At 37.1% G+C, this 22,442-nt stretch overlaps 1 protein-coding gene across 4 annotated transcripts in view; it reads right to left on the reverse strand.

Annotated features, from left to right (window-relative positions):
* HERC2 (HECT and RLD domain containing E3 ubiquitin protein ligase 2) overlaps nucleotides 1-22,442 on the reverse strand; it is a 102,443-nt gene that overhangs the window by 22,046 nt on the left and 57,955 nt on the right. For all 4 annotated transcript variants that reach the window (XR_004496946.1, XM_015626999.3, XM_015626978.3 and 1 more), the window contains exons 45-72: nucleotides 22,016-22,158; nucleotides 21,559-21,826; nucleotides 21,257-21,399; nucleotides 19,749-19,847; nucleotides 19,489-19,657; nucleotides 19,250-19,375; nucleotides 18,537-18,645; nucleotides 18,258-18,397; nucleotides 16,681-16,871; nucleotides 15,472-15,577; nucleotides 15,213-15,304; nucleotides 14,474-14,649; nucleotides 13,925-14,036; nucleotides 13,012-13,093; nucleotides 12,770-12,913; nucleotides 12,107-12,197; nucleotides 10,536-10,713; nucleotides 10,024-10,105; nucleotides 9,770-9,941; nucleotides 7,713-7,857; nucleotides 6,800-7,025; nucleotides 5,912-6,083; nucleotides 5,180-5,366; nucleotides 4,285-4,425; nucleotides 3,938-4,129; nucleotides 2,506-2,659; nucleotides 1,707-1,814; nucleotides 481-612 (exon numbers count right to left, since the gene is read on the reverse strand). Coding sequence is in view for 3 of the 4 variants with exons in the window: in XM_015626999.3 (XP_015482485.1) it covers nucleotides 481-612; nucleotides 1,707-1,814; nucleotides 2,506-2,659; nucleotides 3,938-4,129; nucleotides 4,285-4,425; nucleotides 5,180-5,366; nucleotides 5,912-6,083; nucleotides 6,800-7,025; nucleotides 7,713-7,857; nucleotides 9,770-9,941; nucleotides 10,024-10,105; nucleotides 10,536-10,713; nucleotides 12,107-12,197; nucleotides 12,770-12,913; nucleotides 13,012-13,093; nucleotides 13,925-14,036; nucleotides 14,474-14,649; nucleotides 15,213-15,304; nucleotides 15,472-15,577; nucleotides 16,681-16,871; nucleotides 18,258-18,397; nucleotides 18,537-18,645; nucleotides 19,250-19,375; nucleotides 19,489-19,657; nucleotides 19,749-19,847; nucleotides 21,257-21,399; nucleotides 21,559-21,826; nucleotides 22,016-22,158 (4,080 nt within the window). In the remaining variant the exon portion in view is untranslated. The remainder of the gene's footprint in view (nucleotides 1-480; nucleotides 613-1,706; nucleotides 1,815-2,505; nucleotides 2,660-3,937; nucleotides 4,130-4,284; nucleotides 4,426-5,179; nucleotides 5,367-5,911; nucleotides 6,084-6,799; nucleotides 7,026-7,712; nucleotides 7,858-9,769; nucleotides 9,942-10,023; nucleotides 10,106-10,535; nucleotides 10,714-12,106; nucleotides 12,198-12,769; nucleotides 12,914-13,011; nucleotides 13,094-13,924; nucleotides 14,037-14,473; nucleotides 14,650-15,212; nucleotides 15,305-15,471; nucleotides 15,578-16,680; nucleotides 16,872-18,257; nucleotides 18,398-18,536; nucleotides 18,646-19,249; nucleotides 19,376-19,488; nucleotides 19,658-19,748; nucleotides 19,848-21,256; nucleotides 21,400-21,558; nucleotides 21,827-22,015; nucleotides 22,159-22,442) is intronic.

The raw sequence follows: 22,442 nt of genomic DNA on the forward strand, positions 1-22,442 counted from the left end.
AAACAAAAAGGAACAACAAAGACAATAAAAAACTGGGGAAGGTTTGTCCTCAGACTGAAATAAGAACAGAACATTGGCAGGATTTAGTTGACCAAACACAGCTCTCTAGAATTCTAGTCTGCATGAGTTATCTATTCTACTTCCCTCTGAAGAGATAGGAAGAAAGATGTATGTTCATAACTTAATTTACATAATTTTAAAACTGATGGTTTTTAAAAACTAAGGGCATTTCAGATGACCTGTGTCCCAGAAGTATCCTCTCTTCACTGATGAAGAGGCAAACTAGAGTGAGTACAAAATATTTTTCTCTCTTCGCTATGTACAAGTTCACCTCTCGGGACTTAGCTGAATATGCTTCCTAAGTATGAATCTAAACAAACTATTAAACTTAGGCACATAAATGCCATGCAGTAAGTGCAGTGTAAAAATAAAACAATAAAATCTACTCTTACCCTCCTGTAGATGTATGTGATACCTTACCTGCAGCTGGCATGATGGGGTAAACTGTGAATCGCCATCCCCATCCATTCACAGACCCATCACTGATGAACTTCCACTTTAACTCATCCCCTGGGATTCGCAATTCACTAGACCAATCTGACCACTCACGACCTTTACAGAAGGCAAGACAAACACACTCAGCTATACTGTCTGAGCCAATACACTAGCCACTCATCAGCAGCAATTGGTTAAGTATTATAAACATCGCACAAAGGCATTCAAGAAAAAAAAGCTATGTAAAATACATGAACATAAATGTACAGATGTTACACTAAGTCTTAAAAAGTTCAAAACCAAGTCTTAAAAAGTTCAATTAGCACCGCTAGCAGATAGCCTAGTACCACAGTCAGGAGGCAACTACAAGAGCTTACTAAGATCCTTTGTCCTATTTTCAAATTATCTTTCACATTACAAAAATATATAATAACCTATATATTAAATTAAGCTTACAGCTTCCAACCAGGAAGCAACCAGAAATATCTCAGTAATGAAGCACCTTTGGGAAAAAATGGGTCAACCTGAAAAGCCCACACTGTGACTGCACAGGCAGTAACTACTGAGACCTTTGCACTTAATGTAGTGTGTGGGCAAGTTCAAAATAAAATTTGATGAGATTAAAAATATTCCTCCACAATCTACTACAAATTAATAATGCTTAAAAATTAAATAAGAGAGATCAAGATTAAAGACGTGAAGAACTCATGTAGAGTCACATACAAAGACCAGAGCAGGAAACAGAAAGAATGAGCACCAAGCTACTATTTTGGACATTTGACAGCAGAAGAGCATTCGTCTTGACTGTATGAAAGCTGAAATTTCTCTTACATACTACCCGAAAAATGAAAAAGCTAGCGAAGTGAGTATCCTTTTCCAATTTGTTAAAATGCACTTTGATTATACAGAAATTCACACATGTTGGCAGGGGTGCTAAACACTAATTTTACACTCTATCCGCTCTATGGAAGAACTTGACAACCTAACACGCACCTCCCAGAGATTCTCTATATCCAAAGACACAAGATCAACCTTTGCGCCTAGATCCTACAAACTTTTTAGTTTAAAAGACAGTATCAATTTACACAAGTTTTCCGCTCTTTTACTGGCACAACCCTAACAAGAAGTCAGTTAGAGGCAGTGGCACATTTCCTTCAGCATTTAGGAGTGAATCACACAGGACACTTTTGGAAAGCACTCGTTCTCCGCACCTGATCGGACGGACACAATCCTGTTGACGCCATCCATTATGGTGAGCGGATCGTGGCGCCGCTCCGTGGAACACTGGCGGTCAAACTCTACCCTCAGTCCCTCAGCACCTAAACAGCAACAAAGAGCAATCAGTATCACAGGCAAATGCAGCAGTTTAGAAATTCACATGAAATCAAACACGGTTGTTTGGAAGCCATAGCACCCATTAATAAAAATAACTTCTTTTGATTTAATGACATTATTTGTCTGTAATCTCTTCTCACTGCAAGGCTTAAATCACAGCAAGCTTGTGTAGGTAGGGGCTAGCAGACAAAAGATCATACCAGAACATTCAAAACTGAAGTTGCAAAAGAGAAAAAATGTCTGTTTACACTTAAGGCAGATAGCTCCTTGTTGTCTGTAACTTTTGTTAAGTACTAGGTAAATTACTGAAGGAAGCACTAAATGAAAAGACAGCACTAAAACAAACAAATGTTTCCCTTGCTCAAACTAGAAGATGAGTGTTCAATTGCTAAACCTGAAGAAGTCCTTCTCAGCTTCATAACTGAATGGAGCACAGCAGTGACAGGCAACTGAAACCACACCCAGTGAACCCAGAAATGCACCTTGTATAGAATCAAGATTTTCATCGGTGTGTAAGAAATCAGCTTCAAGAAATACTTTTTTTATAGCAACAGGACACATAACATGGCTTTAAAAGTTCAATACATGTTTTTGTAAGCTAAAGAATAATTAATTTAATGCAGGCAGGCTTAAAAATAATTGGCTCCTGGCAACATAACTCTAAGAATTTCGTACCTGGTATTTTAACTGTGCCACTAGAAGATGTATCATCAGTATATGGATGGCTGCTCTCTACCACAACTGGTTGTGAAGAGAGGCGGCCACTTTGTGAATCAGTTGCTACATCTTCTAGTTCTGTAACACAAAGCTCCAACAACATATCAGCAACCTAAGAAAAGAAAACAAACAAAACACTCTACAAACTGTATGTTTGATTAATCCAAGAAATCTACATGAATTACCATTCTTCCCAAATTTAAAGTAAGCAACTTGTTTTTGGAAATCTGATTCGTAAACCATCATATTAACTCAAAAATACACTTTTCGGTAGTGTTAGAGCTAGAAAAACTCCTAAAACTAAAAGCCAAAAAACTTCAGTTTTCAGTAAGTAAATGACAACATAAATAATTGTTTTCCCTTAAAAAAAAAGCAAACTATTAAATATAAGCTATAGAGCCTATACCAGCTTAGAAAGGTATAAATATATTAACCAGTATGTAATACTGCAAAATGCTGTTTAGGGAAAAAAATGCAAGAAGTACTGATTTTAAAGGAGTTTCTAATAAAAATTCTGGATCCAAAACACAAAAACCCCACACAAACCCAAAACTGTTCAGTTACTCACTATTAATGATAAAAAAACCCAGAGTTAATGTGTAAGTGAACATATAGCATGTATGTAATTTTACTGGGAAAACTCAAGCCCAACATAAATATACATAGCTAATCACCACAAATTGAGCAGGAGGAGTAACAGTTTTAGAAATCTTAAAAAAAACGTACTGTTACTCACTAGGAAAATTACTAGTTGAAAGGTAAAGCTACAAGAAATATTAAACAGCTTTTAATTCATTACTGTACATATATTCTATAAATAATATATGATTTATTACATTCTGCCAGCTATGTCAAAAAAAACCCCACACCCCACACTGTAAAAAATTAAAAGCTTCAATGCATGAAATGTAAATATTAACAGTTCAGAAGAATTATTGTATGGTTAACAAGACAATATACTAACAGCATTTTTAGCTAGCAATAGTGACTGCATCAATTTGAAAAATAAACTCAGATGCAAAAAAAGAACTACCATGGAAGTTTTTAAATTAACATTCTAGAGACTGAGTAAATAGAGCTTGGTTAATTCAGCTGCATTCCAATACCCACCAACACTTGGCCAATACACAAAAACATTCTATTTTAATGTCTAATTGCAGCATGAAAAATGGAGAAATTAGTCTGTTACTGACATCTGCAACACACACACATATTCATGTAATATTTTCATTGAAATGGTTAAAGCTCACATGCATTTGAGTTCAACTCAAATTTTCATGTGTAAGAAGTTTCTTAGGATGCTGATCTGCACTTCCAATACAAGAAAATATACCAGCAAGCTAGTAATAAAAAAGGACAGAGTTAAAATGCAGCAGAAACAAAACCTGACCTGTGGGTAAGCTGTGCCCATGCCAGACAGCACGGCTGAGAGAACATCTCTTCCCTTTTCGCCTGCTCGGTTGGACACCGCGAGTTTTAACAGGTCAACCATGACTCGCGTGTCATCTGGTACCAGGAGACTTGTAAACTCATCCAAGTACTGCGGTTCTGGGCCAGATACCTTACTCTGGCTTTCTACATCCTACAAAACAAACAACAAACATCCCTCTGTCTTTGGGCAGATGTTTAAAAATGCAGTCATTTACAGAATAACTTTTAAAGCACAAAAAACAGAAAAGCTGCTTGATAAAAGCACAGTGAAGAATTAAGTTTTGAGAAGAGAATTGACAACATTACTTCTTTGGTTTTTGTCATAGTTTCTGCAATAATACTGGCAGCTCCAGGATCATCTGTGACTGGAATGAAAGGACGGGAAGAGGCAGCAACAGCTGAGGGAGTTACAGCAGATGGTGTCACAGCATCTTCAGAAGGAACAACCTAGCCAAAACAAATAATAACTAATGAAATCTTCAACAAGACACTGCACAACCTTTAAGACTTAACTGTTTATTAGAAGGGCTAGTGCTCAAAGACAGCAGCAATTTAAAAACAGCCCTAAATTCAAAACCAACAGATTCACTGCCTTTATTTTTAGCTTCTATTTTATGTTCCCAGTGTGGGTAAAACAACAAACACTCCCCTCAGTGCCAGCTGCTACAAAAACAAAAAAGAACTAAACATCTGCCTGTAGAAAAGTCTACAAAAGCAGAAGGCAAGCCCTGCCAATACATATGAAGTTCACTGTTTATAAATGCAAAAGACCTCTTCAGTAGCAAACCTTTTCTTTTTTCTGCTTTTGTTAGCAGTTGAGAATCAACATAGTAGAATTTCATTCAGGGTCTTGTGTCAACATTAGTTGATCTAAGTTTACAACTAAATTTCCTTAAATAATGGTCAAATATTCTGCTATTCTTGACTTTCTTTTACTATCTCTCCTGTAAGATGAATTCAATATCTCTAAAATATTGCTAAAAATCATCATGATTGCATTTAAATGACACAATGCTTTCTGACAGTTTAAAACTGATCTTACACTAAAACTTTATTTTTTTCAAATGTGACATGTGCAGAGAATCTAGTACTGAAATCAGAGCATGAAGGAATTTTTTATTCTCTGCAACTGTCAGACTAGTTGAGATATTTATCAGCCTTACTGCTAAAACTAATGAAAAAAAATAATGTGACACTTTACCTCCCCTCTCCTGTCCTGCCAAGGGTTTGGACTCAGCCTCTCCTCAATATCTCCTACAAGCACACACTCATCTCCATTTGCAGGGCTTCCTGCAGAAGTGGCATCTGCTGGGGGGGCTGGCGATGAAGAGGGACATTCTACTGGTGCAATCATACTTGCAGGCATCAATGCTCCAACAACTGCGTCCCTGAAATCATTTAGGGTGGATTAACATAAACCTAATTATACACCCTTGTTGAACTTGAAAAATTTTATTAGCTTGTCTTAATGAAATAAGGTAAGGCTTCCAAGCTCTAGAATTTAAACAGTAGTCCATTGTTATTCTTCTCTGGGCCTGAAGCTTCAGTATTTAACATGAGTTCCTCTGTACAAATTTGAGCAGAAATACTCTGTTCTCTATTAACCATGACAGCACTGCAAAGTTTTATTGTTATTTCCACTCTGCCCTCTACTGCTTCCTCTGTACCACCCATCATGATTTACTTACACGGCTTGTACATTATTTACTTGAGCATTTCTGAATGAATGATTTTTTTCCCCAGACAATGGAAACTTCTGTAAACGTAACAACAAAGCTAACATCGACATCAAAAGAAAATTTAAATGAAGCTTAGGCCTATCCTGAGGACATCAAACTTGATGAAACAATTTATACCTGACTCAACAGTCCCTAATAGATGGTAAGCTGTGTCATCTTTTGCTCTGCAACAGAAAGAATGTTCCCATGCCTACCTGGCATACATGATTTGTAATGCAATCAGTATGTGAGACAATGCCTGCTGTTTGGCAACATTCCCATCAAGTGACAGGAGAATCTTAGCAAGGGAAGGGCGATTCGGCTTGGAACTGTTCGCCCCACTGATTTTGTTACTGGCAGCAGAAGAATCTGCATCTGAAGGAACACCTAAAAAGAGGCAGGGGGAAAGAGAAGGTAAGCACTTTTTAATGGCATAATACATAAAAGGAAATGGTTTATCCAACTTCTTGTTAAATCAGAAGAGATGACTTGAACTAACTCTACAGGAGATTTTTAAACTGCAGTGCCTACACTTGTAATATTAAAGTTAATACTGAAGCTTTTCAACAAGGGCTTTCATAAAATAGTATTTGATCTTGTTACTTACTTATGAGGATTAAGGTAATACAGATAAAAATATTTTACTGATCAGCACCTAAAACAAGTTTTACTTACACAAACATTCTGAAATAGCAAGAATATCCATTAGATACAAGTTGCCTTGCTCATGAAAGCTTAATTAGCAAGATGTTAGATGCTTTTATATTCAACACTAAACACTGCTGCTTTGGTTCCCTAATTCTTAAGTCACCTACATTAGAAACAAGAGGAAATGTGTAAGAAGATTACTATTAGTGTAGCATTCATCTATTATTACCTCCATAAAGAGTAACTCATTGGAGTGTTTGAGAAAGCAGGTTGCATTTTAATTTACAAGTTCCACTTTCAAGAAGAGTTTAACCAGAAGTGTATTTTGCTGTTTCGTGATTTATTTTTTTTGAAACCATTTTCTTTTGCACTCTTCTATCACCTATTGAATCACACACGAAACAGACACTCCAATGACAGTTAAGGAAGACAAGTTTAAGGCAGCAAATACCAACCAAGATAAGAAGCACCTAAAGGGTCCCTCGCTGTCTGGAAAAGGACTGGCTCATGAACAGATGGTGTAGCTACATCCACCGTTGTCCATGCCACACTGTGGGAAGACCCACAAGCAACCCGAGTGATTTTCTGGCCTTCCAAGCCCTGGACAAGAGTGGGTTTTCTATTGACTGTAGTAGTTCCATTGCCTTGTTGCCCATGGTCATTGTCACCCCAAGCATAAACCTGTCAGAGAAAATTTCCACTAATTACTCAGCTCCACTGCTTATCTCCTTTCAATGCTTTCTTAAAAATTCCTAAAAAAAATGTTTGCTAGTAATCTAGGACACTTTAGACAATCTATTGTCAAGACATTCCCCCCCCCTCCATTAAATAATGCAGGCATTATCATACATTAAAAGAAGAAAAAACAATCAATGCATCTGATAAAGGTATCAGATGGTTCATAAATTATTACTGAATCATAATTGATCAGTTGATTCGCAAGTCACTCAATGTTCATAGTAAGTTAGAAGAATCAATTGCTTAGTAATTACACTGCAGATCTGAAGCAATATTATAAAGCTGAAAAATCTCTCAAGAATACTATGACTGCTGCTGTATTTCCAGAGTAAGAAGCAGAAAGCTGATGATGAGCTAATACAAGGAAAACGCTACAAAAGTTACTATGACAAAAATATTTCAGCTCCAATACTAATAGTTTAAATTAAAATCATGCTTATATTTATTCAGGACTTTTAAAAGCAAATAAATAAAATTAGAACTTTTTATTTCATTTAATCAGCACCTATACTGTTATACGTAACTATATAACTGTTATACATACTGTTATACCAGCAGTTATATATAATAAACAGTTTATTCCTTTCTGCATCAAGGAAAGAGGGGAAAGGAAGGTGATGCACAACATACCTGTCCAGTGTCAGTCACTGCCAGACAGTGGAGTGCTCCCACAGCCACGTGCACAATCTTTTTGCCCCTCAGTCCTTCCACAACCTGTGGCTTTCGTACATGCACATCTGTGCCATGGCCTAGCCTGAAGTAGTCACCCTTACCCCTGTAACAGACAGTAAATGTGACATTCAGAACAGCTGGACTGTTTACACACTCCTCCTCCATGCAGATTCCCAACTGAATATACTCCATTCATCCCTGCCTCAAACACACACACTAACTAGCAAATGCTTCTGAACTGAATACCAAGAATCCCTCATAAAAATGAGGATAACTGCAGTTCTATTACTGTAGCTTTTCACATCAATACAGAAGAGCATGACTACGACTATTTTTTAAATGCAAAGCAACTGGCATTACATTTCATTTCCTCTGCTGCAGAAACACTGCAATTATAAACACAAAATTAATGTCATTTGATGAGACTTGGTCATATTTAACTACAGAAGATAAACTCAACAACAACAGAACCTTTAACCTAGGTCTGCTTCTACAGAAAAAATACATAGGGAACTAAAAATGCTTTCAGAATTTATTTTTTTCACATTGCTGGAAGCCTCAATATAGATTCTTAAGTCTCCAGAATTTAAATTCTTCCAAAATTGGTATACAAAAACTGCACTAAAAAGAAGAGCATACACAAAAGTAATGTAAACACCTTAAAATGCCTCTACCAAGAATATCAATAAAGAAGAAAAAAACCCTGATATTTTTCCACTATGTTTTTAGTAACCACTCACTCAGTTCTTTTGCTCACCACCAATTTTTCTGAAGAAAGGTTATATCATGCTGGAGAGAAACAAGATCTAGAGTACTGTTATCTACCTGAAGTTATAACACAGAAGTGATGACTTTTTTCTTCAAACCATAACATATTCATGAAGAATAAAAGTTTAAAAGCAATTCAGCCATCCCCAGCAGAAACAGACCCAAAAATCTCCTTTTAGACCTGTAATGTCATGAAATAGATGTAGATTTTTGAATAGACTTAACAGTGTTAAGAAAAACTAGGGCAAGGAGGGAATGAACAAGAATTTTGACATGAGTTCTTAATTTTAAAAAAAGACTGTCAAATAATCTTCCCTCTTGCTCCTTTTGTCACTACAAAAAAAAATAAATTTGGAGGTAGAGAAAGAAAGAAATACAGTTTCAAATGGCCACTCTGAAAAACTTCTCTCCCCTTTAACAACAGTAGTAACCTATAAAAATCTAAAGTTTCAAGGATTTGTCTTCATGTTATTCAGCAACTGATGATGACACAACAAAAATGATTGGTTTAAGTCTACTTAGTTTTGGTATACATCAAATAGGTCACAGTCTTAATACACAAGAATGGGGTAAGACCTTGATCTGATTAGTGCTCTGAAGTTGACCTGCCATGCAGTAAGCTCTCAGATTTTACAAAAAGGTTTATGAATTCAAAAAGCCAGATTCGTGTTCAAAACAAAGCAGAAGCAAGTAGGAAAACAGGAGAAAAATAAAACCATATCTGAGTAGCTCTCAGTGATCATCTCATACCAATTCTTGCTCCAAGGCATCATTACTGACAACTCAGTGGCCTTCTGAGCAGCAACAAGCTGTTGTTGTGTTCCTGTGTTCCCAAGGAAGTTCTTCCCATCTGCTCTGAATTTCAGCTTACTTCCTTACCCTCCTGCCTCCTTACTCTCTCAAGTCTCTGCTTTAACTGTTGGCTTCATTCTCCAAGCTATGGCTCTCAAGTTTTCTTCTTTCATCTCCACTCTTAACATTCCTTTACATGTCCTCATGGTGACCAAGAGAAGAAATGATCTTCCCTTTCTGCCAGTAGTTCAGTCAGAGCCAGGCATTCTAACAGAGTCCAGCAAATAAGAAAGCATGCTAGGAGACACAGAGCAATTGAACGGATACAGCTCACCTGGAAGAGCTGCCAGTTTAAAAGACAAAGCACACAGATAAGGCACAAATGGAGTCAAAAAACCATTAAATACAGCACAGAGCAACTGATTTGTTAATACTTCCTGTCAAATGTAACATACCATGTCCATACCACTCCTGACTTGGTCAGTGCCAACGAGAACTGTGCACCACACTCAATCTGACAAACACCTTGGCCATTCAGTCTCTCAATGTTCTGAGGAATGTTGCATCCTTCACTTCCTCCTCGGCCCAGCTTTCCAAAATCACCATCACCCCAAGAAAACACCAAACCTAACAAACATCAAATTGCAGGTCAAACAATGGTCACAGTAATCCCATGTGCTAGAAAGCTTCTGAAACAAGATACTCCTACCTTCATCCGTCAAAGCGAGAGTCTGAGCATCTCTGCTCCCACACGCAACCTGAATGACTCGGTGGCCAAGGAGCACTTTAACCTACAAAACAGAAGGAGTAAGAAAGAATTTTTCAAAGAAACTGTGTTTTAAAACCTTACAAACATTTCCAAGGTCTTATGACCCATCTCGGTCATTGTGCCCAGCCTGAGCGAAGAACTATCCAGCGATGCTCAGAATCCAACACTGCTACATGGTAGCTGCCAGCTGTGTATCAAAGTGGATGCAGGACATCAATGCTGAAAGCACCACTTGCCATTTTCCATCACTTCCCAAGAAAGAGAGTGGATCTTTTTGGCCTTTCTGAAACAGCTTTACTTTCACTAGAGGTATGGGTATCAAAACCTAGTTTAGATCACTCCAAAACAATGCCCTCATACTGTCTTCATGTTTTTTGTTACTTTAGCTTCATGCTGCTGTCTTTTGCTAAACATGTTTGCATTTAATCAGAAACAAGAAACATTGATTTTACCATCTTAGGCTTCAGCTGTGTGGTATTATCTCCGTGTCCTAGTCTTCCATATTCTCCAAGACCCCAGGTGTACAGTTCACCACTAGAGGTAATAGCAGCACTGTGGGAACTGCCACAGGCAATATCACGGATGCGTTTGGTTTTCAACGCTTCTATCAGCCTGGGTTTATCACAGTTCCTGGAGAAAGTGAACAACAAATCCACTGTGTTAATCAAAAAATAGCCACACAATATACCCCAGCTGTTGCAATATAGATTGTGCAATAGCTAACAGTAATCTCAAGATAAGGTAATACGTAACACTCTGATTCCAAGATGCATTCTTTAGCAGCACCATAAATCCAAAGTTTACACTGGTTTAATGTACTTCAAAGTTTATTTAGAGAATATTTTATGTGTATGTTGCCAAACTTGGGTGAGAAATTCAAAATGCCAATGTGATGAATTAATTAACCAGCGCATAATAGAAAGTGAAAACCAATTTCCTGTCACTGGCCCAAGTTGAGGGATTTATTAGCAGTGGACACACATAAAGATTAAGATATGACACTTCCATCCCAACTTTGTTCTTCACAATAAATAAATCAAAAGTAGAATTTACAGTCAAGACTTCTATGTGAGTACTGCTAACATTTATTCGTCATGTGGATACAGTGTTCCCTTAATTCCAAAGAAGATTCAACTCAAGATTTTCTAATATTGGCTGTACCAGAATTGCTAAAAAGATTCCTTAAAATTATGCATGCCTCTGGAAATACTGCTACTGTGAAATGCCCAGGAGTTCCAAATCTCACTTCCAGTAAAACTACACAAAACAAGAGGCAGTTGAGCAATAAACAGCCATACTACTCTCATCTGGACTTCCCTTTTCATTAGTCTGACCCAGCCTTATAAACATTTATTTTCTGTAATGTAATAACCGTCTGATTTTAATTTTGTATGTATTACGGCCAGGTCCTCAAAATACATCAAAATGATAAAAGTATTTACCCATGGGCTTTGTATATGAGGGTTTTTTCCTTAAAAATACTGTTCTGTGGGTACATGCAAAGTAAATATGAGAAAATTCAAATTTTTCTCAAAGCTGTCATGTGGAAGATTAAACTCTGTATTACTAAAAAGTGGAAGAAGTTTATTTCTAGTTAACAAGTATGTGAAGTCTGAAGAAAAAGGCTATAAAATGACAGCTTAAATGATGAACTGTTACAGCTGTTCAGCTCAGGAATATAAAATTGCTATGGTTTTACTCCTCAAGGCACCTCTGAAAACCATAGCTTACAGAAGTAACCAAAAATTGCATGTCCAAAAATACATAATTTCATCAAGAAATTTGAAAATACTTCATTCATCTTCCCAAGTATTACATTAATTGAATGTCTTCTTTCTAAATGGCTGCTACAAATGCTGCACCATCAATTGGCACATACTGTGGGGAAAAAAAAGTCTTCTTAAAATACTTTTTTATTCCTACTGTATGAAAAATACTGTTGTTGTCAATAGTGGTGGTCAGCTGTGCTGTAACATTCAACACAAATCTCTTACTGAAATATAGACAAATTTGATATCCTTACATTCGACTGAAGTGACCAAGTTTTCCATCATCTCCTTCGCCCCATGAAAACACCTTTCCATCAACAGTTAATGCCATAGCATGCCGGCCACCTAAAATTGCAAACACAAATTTTCATTTTTGAGCTTTCAAGCAGGTCTTAGCAACAATTTGACTTTGCTGCTCTTCTACAATGCAACTGTATGAGTCTTTCAGCTCCACAGACATTACTTATATTCTCTGGAGCTTTTATGTGATTTAACTTAAAATAAAAAACTTTTGTGACAATAGGTGTCCTGGCACATTAAAAAAAAACAAAAACCCACCAAACCAATAATCACTCAATTTTCTATTTTCAGAGCTGCAAGAAACAATAATGAGAAAAACAAACCCACCATTTGGAAATATTAAAAATGAAAACACTTTCTTTCAATCAAATGGAAACACCAAAGTTACTTTCCAGCAGATAAGAAAACTTGTATGGTCTAAATTCACAAATTTTAATAACAGAACCATTAGATTTAATCTGACGTATACAACAGACAGAATTCAATAACCTGTACCTCTTTTAGAAACAAGAACCTGATATGCTAGGGCATCACAGCACCCAAGAAAACTGCAAAGCAACTATTTTCAGGTTTAATATGTTAGGTTTAATGTATATAAGGACAGCAATAGTCAGTACCTGAGTGAACAGCCACTTTCTTTACCACATAGTTGCTGAGAGCTGTAATCTGGCGGGGAATTGGCACAGTTCCACTAGATATTCCTAAACCCAGCCTTCCATTTGTGGCTTCTCCACAGGCATACACTTTACCCTCTACAGTCACTAAAAGGATGAAAAAAGTTGGAAACACCATTAGTGTTCCACAATTCAAAATCTGTTTCTGCCCTTAAATAATTATATATATTTTAAACTTATGTTACCTGCAAAAAGGCTTTTGGATCCTCCAGCTACTTGCACAACATTCAAGGCAGACAGGGTTTCAGAAAAGGAAGGGACTTTTATCTAGGGCAGACAGGAAATAAAAATCATTACAATTCACTTTAATGTTTCACACTCTAAAAATAAGAGCTCTTAAGTGATAAACCAGTTGATCTAACAGGTACTTTCAGATGATTCACACATGCCAATTAATATTACGCCAGGCAAAAGACAAAAACCAATTAAAAAAATTTAATACTGAAACTACAATGAATATAAAACCTGAGAAAAAACAAAAGGCAATATAAACAGGGACTTTCTTTTAGTCAAGTTTTCTTGAGAAAACTGAAGAATACAGGAAAAGTTAGCTGTTTGATTCTCCATGGATACAGTCCCATGCTTTCAGAACACCAATTAAAGAAATTCTCTCAACATAATTTTCAGATTAAAGAATGGTATTTTAAATTCATTAAGCATTTGTAATGTATCTCATCTTATATTAAAATGATATGCAAATGACTGCACACTGGGCTGAAATTCCTACAGTACAATTGCCAGGTACAACACAAAGTTCACCAATAGTTATTTAATGCGTGCAAATTCAACAGGAACAGAATATGTAGTGTCACACATTTTTTAAACAATTAGCTCATTATCATCTAAAATAAATGACTGAGTGGCTGCTAAAAATCAAGTCAGATTTCAGAGTAACAACCAAAATGCAAATTTTCTCCAGTTTTCCACCCAGCAGACATCTACTTGCCTTAACATTAAAAAGCCACCAAAACCTACTTTTTATGGCTTTCAGTAATAAACTGTAAAATTCTGATTAAGTCTGAATTAATTTTAAGTTGTGTAACTCATACATTTTTTTTCACTGTTTCTCTTTTGTACTTCAGTGTAAAAACAACGTACCTTGGAACCTTTTAGCCCTCCCAATTGGTCTTTGTCATTCAGTCCCCAAACAAAAACTTTGGTTCTTATTGTAGCTGCTGATTCAAGTCCAGCTGCCTTCTTTCTAACAAGACTGAACAACGTGAGAAAAGAAATCACAGTCAGTTGAGCAAACAGCATGCTGTAACATAGGTACCTTTTTACTGTATTTACTGATTTTTACAGTCTGGAACAGTTTCAGGACTCAAACAACAGTACCACATTTGAAAAAAAAACAAAAAACCAAACAAACAACAAAAAACCAAGCCACATGACATGTATCAAATATAACACATCAAGCTTTTAGCTCAGTTTCCAGCCCCAAGGATACTGCAAAAGGGCATGAGTCATACAAAATGTTACACCTCACCAGCATGATCATCACAGAAAACGTATTTATTGACAAAGGATCTACTAACCATTCAACCTAATTAACGTGTTCATCCTCCAATCATCTCCAGAGTTACAGGAATATTTAGACACTAAGGTTCTTCACCATTGCCCCCTGCCTTCACCACTGCAGTTACCTACCTCCCAGTGTTAGCTTTATCATCATCCTCTTCCTCATTATCAGAAGCCAGGAAAGGGACTGCAGCCAAATCTTCATCCTCGGCACGTATACGTCCCAGTATGCTGAGGCCATGTATTTTGCAATCAATGCCAGAGCTTCTGCACTGCTTGATTGCAATCTCAATATATCTGTGGTACTAAGAAGAAAAATACTCTATTGACATCTTTTGGGTTCTATGTTAATTCATAAAACATAGGAAAGAATTAGAACTTTTGCTTGACTTTGTCACTTTATGAAAATGAATCTGTCACTTAAAATGCCTGTCATATCAGCTCTAAATAATTCATGTTTTATCATTAGCATATGGCCTCATTCATATGAGAAATTTCACTCCCAGTATCACAGAATTCATTATGCATTTCTTCTTGCTAGAAAAGATTAGCACTGCTTTCTAAAATTATCCCCAAAATTTAACATAAAACCCCCTAAAATATCTATTATACCATTACTTTGTGATTATCTTAGAATAATTAACTTCTTAATATTCCTAGAATATTATTCTTAGAATAATAATTCTTAATATTCTTAGAAAATTATTCTTAGAATAATTAACTTTCTACTAATTTACCAGAAACACTGGTAAGTTAATAGCAAAAATAAAATACCAGGCTTTAATGATCACAACAATGCTTTTCATGTCTTGCAGCATAATATTTTTCTCTTGCACACAAGAGTAATTCTCATACAAATTCCACTTACTTCAGTACAATCACTGAGTAGAGGCACTGTGGTGTCTGTAGGGTTTATATTGATTGTCTTTAGCTCTATAAGGTTATTTAAGGAATTACCCCCTAGAAAACAAAACACAGAATGAAAAACATTTTAGGATATGTCATTTGTTTCACTAACAGGCTGTGCACATTAAACAGGTAACTATTTTAACAAAAACCAGATAAATACCTGGTGTTGGGTGCAAAAAAAAGAATCTTTTTTGACTTCTTAGAGAACATACACATACCTGAAACTACAACTAAGGAAGGCATGTAGCTGCTGTCTGCAGGGTCCACTATCATCTTCAGTCTGTGAACAAGAACATCTGGAAAAATCTCCAAGCGAATCCAGTGCTAGTGGAAACACAGAATTCAATTTTTAGATAGTATTGGTATGACCACCATATGATTAACAAGAATATATATGCGATGTTTTTAAAGAAAGAATGGAAAACATCTCTGGTACAGAACAGCTGCAATATATGGCAACTGGCCAAAGGGAAATGACCTTGTGAACTTCTTGCTTGTCCTACATCCAATTACAAGAGAAACAGTTGTAGCAAACTATTTCAGCCAAGACCAACACCAGGGAGATGACAGAAAGCACAGCAGGTTAAGAAAGGAGGTTAAGTAAGGGGACATAATGTATTAGGTTACACTCTGTAGAAAACCTGGAGTAAGGGTACTTGGGGATATTCTCAGCATGGCCATCAACAGAGCATCAAAACACACTGGACAGATGCCCAGCTGCAAATCTTGGTCCCTAGACTGGTCACAAAGCACTGCTGCAGGCCAATGAAACTGGTAAACCATAAACTAAGGAACAATGCCTTTTATAAATTATCTGGATGTAGGAGTCAAATGTAGCTTAAGCAATTTTGTCAATGACACTAAACCAGAAGAAGCTGTTGACTTCCTGCAAGGCAGAGAGGCCTTGACAGACTAAAGGGCTGAGTAATCACCAATTGTATGAAATTTAACTAGCGCAAATGTGGCATTCTCCACCTGGGATGGGGTAATCCTGCTTATACTGACCAACCAGAGGATAAGAGGCTGGAAAGCAGCCCCACAGAAAGAGAGCTGGGGGTTCTAGTGGATGAACAGCTGCACATGGCTCACCAGTGTGCACCCACAGCCCAGAAAGCCAACTGCATCCTGGGCTGCATCAAAAGCACAGCAACCAGCAGGTCAAGGGAGGGAATTCTACCCCTCTACTCTGCTCCTGTGAGACCCCACCTGGAGTGCTGCATCCTGGGGTTCTCAGCACAAAAAACCCTCATGGACCTGGTAGAGTGGATTAGAAGAGGACCACAAGTGCAATTAGAGAGATGGACCACCTCTCCAACAAAGACAAGCTGAGAGAGTTGGGGTTGTTCAGCCTGGAGAAGGCAAGGCTCTGCGGAGATCTTTTTAAGCAAGAGGTATACCAGAATAAAGCATTTAGGGCTTAAAGTTACCTTTCCTTGTGAACCAGAAGACTGCCAGCACTGCTCACTACCATCAATAAGACGGGAAGCCTGATTCACAGAGGACGAGACATTCAAATTCTTGACTATCCTTGACCAATCATCCAGCAGCATTCCCCGCTGGCTACTGTGCCGTCTCTTCAGCTGCTTTCCAGAGCGCCCACTGAACACGGGAGACTGACCTGCACGGTTAAGTGACACATTAAGCATGCACCTCTCAAAGAAAATTGCTCCTCTGAAACCCATAAGTAGGGTGAAAGAAAACGTAACAAATCCAACATTTTGGGTTTGTGGGCTACCTTGAGAACAAAGGCTCACGTCATACGGTCATGGTGATACTATGTAGGGCACAACACTCATGCCTTAAGGGCGTAGCTCATTTTTTTACAGGAGTTTCAACTTTATAATTTCTTGACTAGACAGCTACTTGAAAAGGTCCTTCTCTTTAAAATACAGATCAACATTTATGGCCCACAGCAGACAAATTTTTTACTCCCCTACAGCATATGAAAAACATGCAACTAAACCTTTTTTCAACAAAAATCCCCTACCAAAGAATACAAATAGAAATTTGGAACGCTGGAAAATTCAAATCTTGTTCCAGAAGAAGGTGGTATAGTGAGATGTGGATTTCCTTCCTGCAAAAACTTACTTCCTTACTTCCACTTCCCTTCACTGATTTTGTAGAGTCTAGAAAATTTGACAAAAAGAATACTGTACCACTTCTGCCCTGCACAGGGCAAGGGGAAGGATTACAGATTCACACCATTCTAGTTGCACAGCCTAATCAACTGACTTATTAAAGGAATGTCATTCTTGCCTATTAGACAAACCATCATGCACACACAATCCATGTTCACAATCTCTAGTGAGGGAAACAGGTTTATTCATTTTCCAAAACAACTACACTGACAAAGAAATTTACTCCAGAATTCGGTATCATCATGCAAATACTAGGGATAAGATTAATTGCTAGACAGGTGGATGAAAAAGAAATAAAAGGAAATGTAAGTTTTGCATAACAATGCAAAGCCAAAAGGAAAAAAAATAGGAAAAAAAAAAAGTCTGATTTTGAGCCTTTTAAAAGGCTTCCCTTTCCCACCACACTCATCTGGAGCCTCAACATCACAGAGGAAATGAGGCAACAGCCATCATACACTGACAGGCAAAATAGCTCAAGAGCAACAGAGGCATAAGAAAGCATCTTAGGTATTTCCAGTTGCCCCTGGCACCACGAGGATTCCATTCATATACATCTAGGCTGACAGCATAAGGCAGGAGGTTTAGAAAAGAATACATTTTCTCTTGGTGTAGGTAAAAATGCCATTCTGACATGTAGAGTTACTGCCACGTAGACATTTTTTAAACTTTTTAACACTACAAAAAAGGCTTAGGGGTTAATGTTTTGTTGTAGTCCATCGCATGCAATGCTATTAATGTCTTGGGGGTCAATCAGAACACTAATTTCATGATATTAAGGAGCTGAAATTTAAAATTGCTTTTTTCAAAACAACTTAAATAAACACATTTTAAATTAATCTAAGAAACAATTAGACTGCAAAACTTACCTGGTTCATTTATTCTGCCAAAAGTATGTCTGGTGTTATGCTTCCTGGTTTTAAAACATGTTTCACAGAAGTCAAAATCATCACAGTTTCTGCATTTGAATCTAGGCCCATTGATAGGAAACATCTGACAGCCATCACACCTGATTTGACAAGAAAAGAACAAGTGAATATATATATATATGCACACACAGATATAACATGAGACAAGATAACAGAACCAAGACAATAAGATAAAGGATAACACCTACAGACTAAGATAAAAAGTAAATCACCACTTACGTGACTCCAGGATGAATGCTGGGGACCAATTCCATTTCTGACAACAAGCCAGTCCAATGTGATTGTTGAGGAAAGTCTACAATAACATCTTTTCCATTGGCACTAAATGCTGTGACAAAAACAAGGAGAAAATAAAAGGTGTTGCAAATCTCTATAAAATGAAGCTGAAAGTCCTTAAAGTAGTATTCCATTTGAATTCCTCTACTCTGATTTGTTCTTAATTTTATTTAGAAGAAGTTCCCAAGCAAGCTCGTACTTCTAAGCACAAATACAGTGTAACCAAAATCTGAACCTCTTCAAAGAACCTGTGTACCAAAGACTGCCTCAATAATATCCCTTACAGCCTGACATCAGTGCACCCCACTTTCTCCTCACTTATTTATGAAGCCTTCAAGTTACAGTTACTTCTTAAAGGAAAACCATTTGTGGTTCATTCAAAGTGTGAAACAGAACTGCAACAGGAAGCTGCACAGATGCTTAAAGACTTCTCCTGTGTGAAAATGAGGTGGCTCAAAAGCAGATGGAAATGCTAACAAAATGGGCTGCCACAGAGTATATGTCTATGAATTCACCACAGACTTCAACTGCATTCTATGTTCTCTATCATCATACAATACTCCACAAAACAGAGTAATTTCTAGGTGTGTCTAGAAGAAAGTCTATGTGGTTTTGAGTTTATTAGCTCCCCCTGCCCCATTTTGAACACACATCACCTTTGACGATGCCCACGCTGCGGTGAGTAACTGATCCCCATTTGTATTTGGGTGTGGTGACAGAGCTTTTCACACGCACTTTGTCACCTATCTTGATATGAGAGGCAGAACTCTGTGGCGGGAATCCTAGCAGATGCAAGAATAAATGTATAGTGAGTGGGCTTTCCCCCTCCAAAAATACATCTCCCTTAGTCTACCACTCACTTTTTTAGTTAAAAAGCAGTCAGAAGTGAACTCACCTAAAAGCTCAACATGGATGTATCTGACCCAGTAAGTACCACCCTTTTGTTGCCAATCACACTGCACGTTCAGATCATGCAATCCATCTCGATCCAATTTAATAACTTTGCCTACATCTCCTTCACAAACCTCCTCGTAGGTTCTGCAGCACCTAACCATCATCCCCACCTAGGGAAAAAAGGACAACAGAACAGCTCTGTAACAGCTTCAGTACCAACAAGAAAGCAGTTTCTTTGTTGATTTTGATCATCATACTTACCTGAATATTCTCCCTAACATAGACAGCATAGTCATCATTGCTTAAGAAATCAGCTCGTTTCTTATAGGTCTGGCTCTCTGTTACAACAGCACCACTTGACTGGAAAAAAGTCCAAATAAATATGAAACAATTAAAAAGTTCATTTTCAATTCAGATAAATAAAATTGTTAGCAAAGACTGAAGATAACCCAACAAAAATAAACCCATACAATATCCTAGCCAATATCCCAGCTGCATGCCAAAAATGGGAAAATAGTTCAACAGGTTCAACTCACTATAAGGATAACACTGATGATCTACTTGATTTTGAATTAAAATTTACTTTCCAAAATTACTTATCAAGGAAGATAGATGCAAATTTTCAAAATGTTTGAAAGAAGCTGCAAGTTGCTTTTATGAAACCTGACTGTCAGAGAAAATCAGAACAGAGAGGATTTGTCCTACTCAAATTAGCCTTGAAGATACTCATTCACATTCTACTTCTTAGGACACTTGTTGGAGGAGGAAAAAAATAAAAAAACAAAAAAAAAAGTAAATGGTAATCTCTAACCTAAACCCTACTGACTTTTCTTTAGATAGTACAATGAGATTTAAAGCACTCCTTTAGAAAATCAAGCTAAAAAAATAAAATTGTAGTTATTCAAAATTATTCAAGATTTGATTAGCTTAATGCTTTTTAAGAGAACTACTTCATTCCCACTGTAATGAGAATTTTCAGAGAACTTTGTTCTGTTCCAAGTATTAAATGTGGGGTTTTTTTTTTCATTAATAGCTATATATAGCAGTTTTTCACTGCAATACTGATAAAGATACCAAAAGCTGTCAAGCTGATTTCCTTCAAAATATAATGCATTCATTTCAATTACAAAATCGCAAATGTGCAAGAAAACTCAAGGTAAGTCCTTCAAGGATAAACAGAAATATGAAACCCATTTAATTTTATTGACAAGTCCTTCTCTGAAACAGTTCTTGAAAGTCAACAAATGACTAATATTTCACATTAAACACATCACACTCAATAGGCACCGTAACAGTAATTTTATCGTCCACAAATGGACAAAGTTTTTATAAGGAAAAGGCTAAGTTATTTAATAGACTTTTTTGCCATTTATTCAACTAGTTCTTAAGTCCTTCCTTGTAGGTAGCATATGTTTATTTTTCAGACCAAGGGAAAGGAGAAGGGAGAACTCCTTTACCAGTATTACACTATAACATCAAGTAATTTTGAAGAAACTAAGAGCATCTATCAGGAATACTTGGAACTACCACCAATGAAACATCTACCTGCATTCTACTCTCCCCTGTGCTAACTCAAGAAGTATTTATGGATTATTCTTAGTTGTTTTATGTCAAGTCTTAGAAACACAGGGCAAACATGATCCTTGTTACTGTTTTGAAGGCTTGGGACAGCAGGCTGTCATTGCGCTCTTGACATTTTCCCAAATAGGGAAGAATCACAAAATTTGCAGCTAGCTAGCATAACTTAGGTTTACTAAGTCAATACTCACCACAGGACAAGCAGCTTCAGCTTCTTCCACTTCTTCTGCTATTTCCTCATCTGAATATTCATCGGAGATAGTATCAGCATCAGAAAGATCCGTAATTTGAACATCAGGGTGATCCAACAACCAGCCAACTAAGGCTTCCACTCCTAACACAGAAAACAAACCCAGTTTGTCTCCAAGGGATACTCTGACATTCTTAAGATTGTATCCAAAAGGAGGATAACAACTGGTCCCTCAAAAGTACTGTTTTAATCAGCTTGCAACTCTTCCCCTCCTCCTATTATTATTTTTACTAAACAAAATACCTGGTAATCCAGAAGCACTTCCAGAGGTTCCCGACAGAGATTTTAGTGCAAATTCTATGTTTTTCCTAGGAAATCCCATTTCCATAAGCTGAACTACAATGGGGAGGGGGGGAATTGGAGATTGCTTGCGTTTCTTCACTTTTGTGGGTCGGATATGTTGCACTGTGATGGGTGTTGTAGATTCACTAGAGCTGCAGTCTTCAAATAGCGGAGTTGAAGGATGTGTAGACTCTACAGCCAAATACTGGCACACCGCCAGAGCAGCAGCCTAGAGGAGAACAAATAAATCAGTCCAAGCAAAATAAGAATATTTAGTGTGAACATCAATTAAACATTATTTGCCCAAAAGGGTTCAGTGTCACTTCTTTTTTAAACCTATAGATTAATAAGTTTCAACTGGAATGTGAATTATAAAGAGTTATTTCTTAGGTTACTTAGCAGAAAACACAGACTCTACCTCAAGCTCCTGTTTGTCAAATATGGCTTTCACGGGTGACGGTTGCGTAGCAGCTGACAAAAGTTGCTGCAAAAGGATCATGGGAGGCTGGGGTCCTTCAGGAGACATATCCCCTATGTCAGGAGAGGCAACTGCTCCATCCTCTTAAAGAAAAATATTATTTTAACCAAAACTATGTAACACAGTCAATCAGGAGACTTATTCTAGGGCTTACTGTTATTTTTCACATATTTCCTCTCCAGAGACAAAATGCATTTAAGATTAAGCCACTGATGTTCTTAGTTTTCAAAACTAAAGTTAAAAATCCAAAATCTTTTTAACATAGAAGCTTAAAACTTGCATGAATTTTGATTTTTTTATCTTTAGAGAGCAAACTGAACTTCTACCATCCACTACCAAGTGTTATGGTCACATACTCTACTACCAT

Source organism: Parus major, chromosome 1 (assembly GCF_001522545.3).
Source record: "Parus major isolate Abel chromosome 1, Parus_major1.1, whole genome shotgun sequence".
Lineage (NCBI taxonomy): Eukaryota > Metazoa > Chordata > Aves > Passeriformes > Paridae > Parus > Parus major.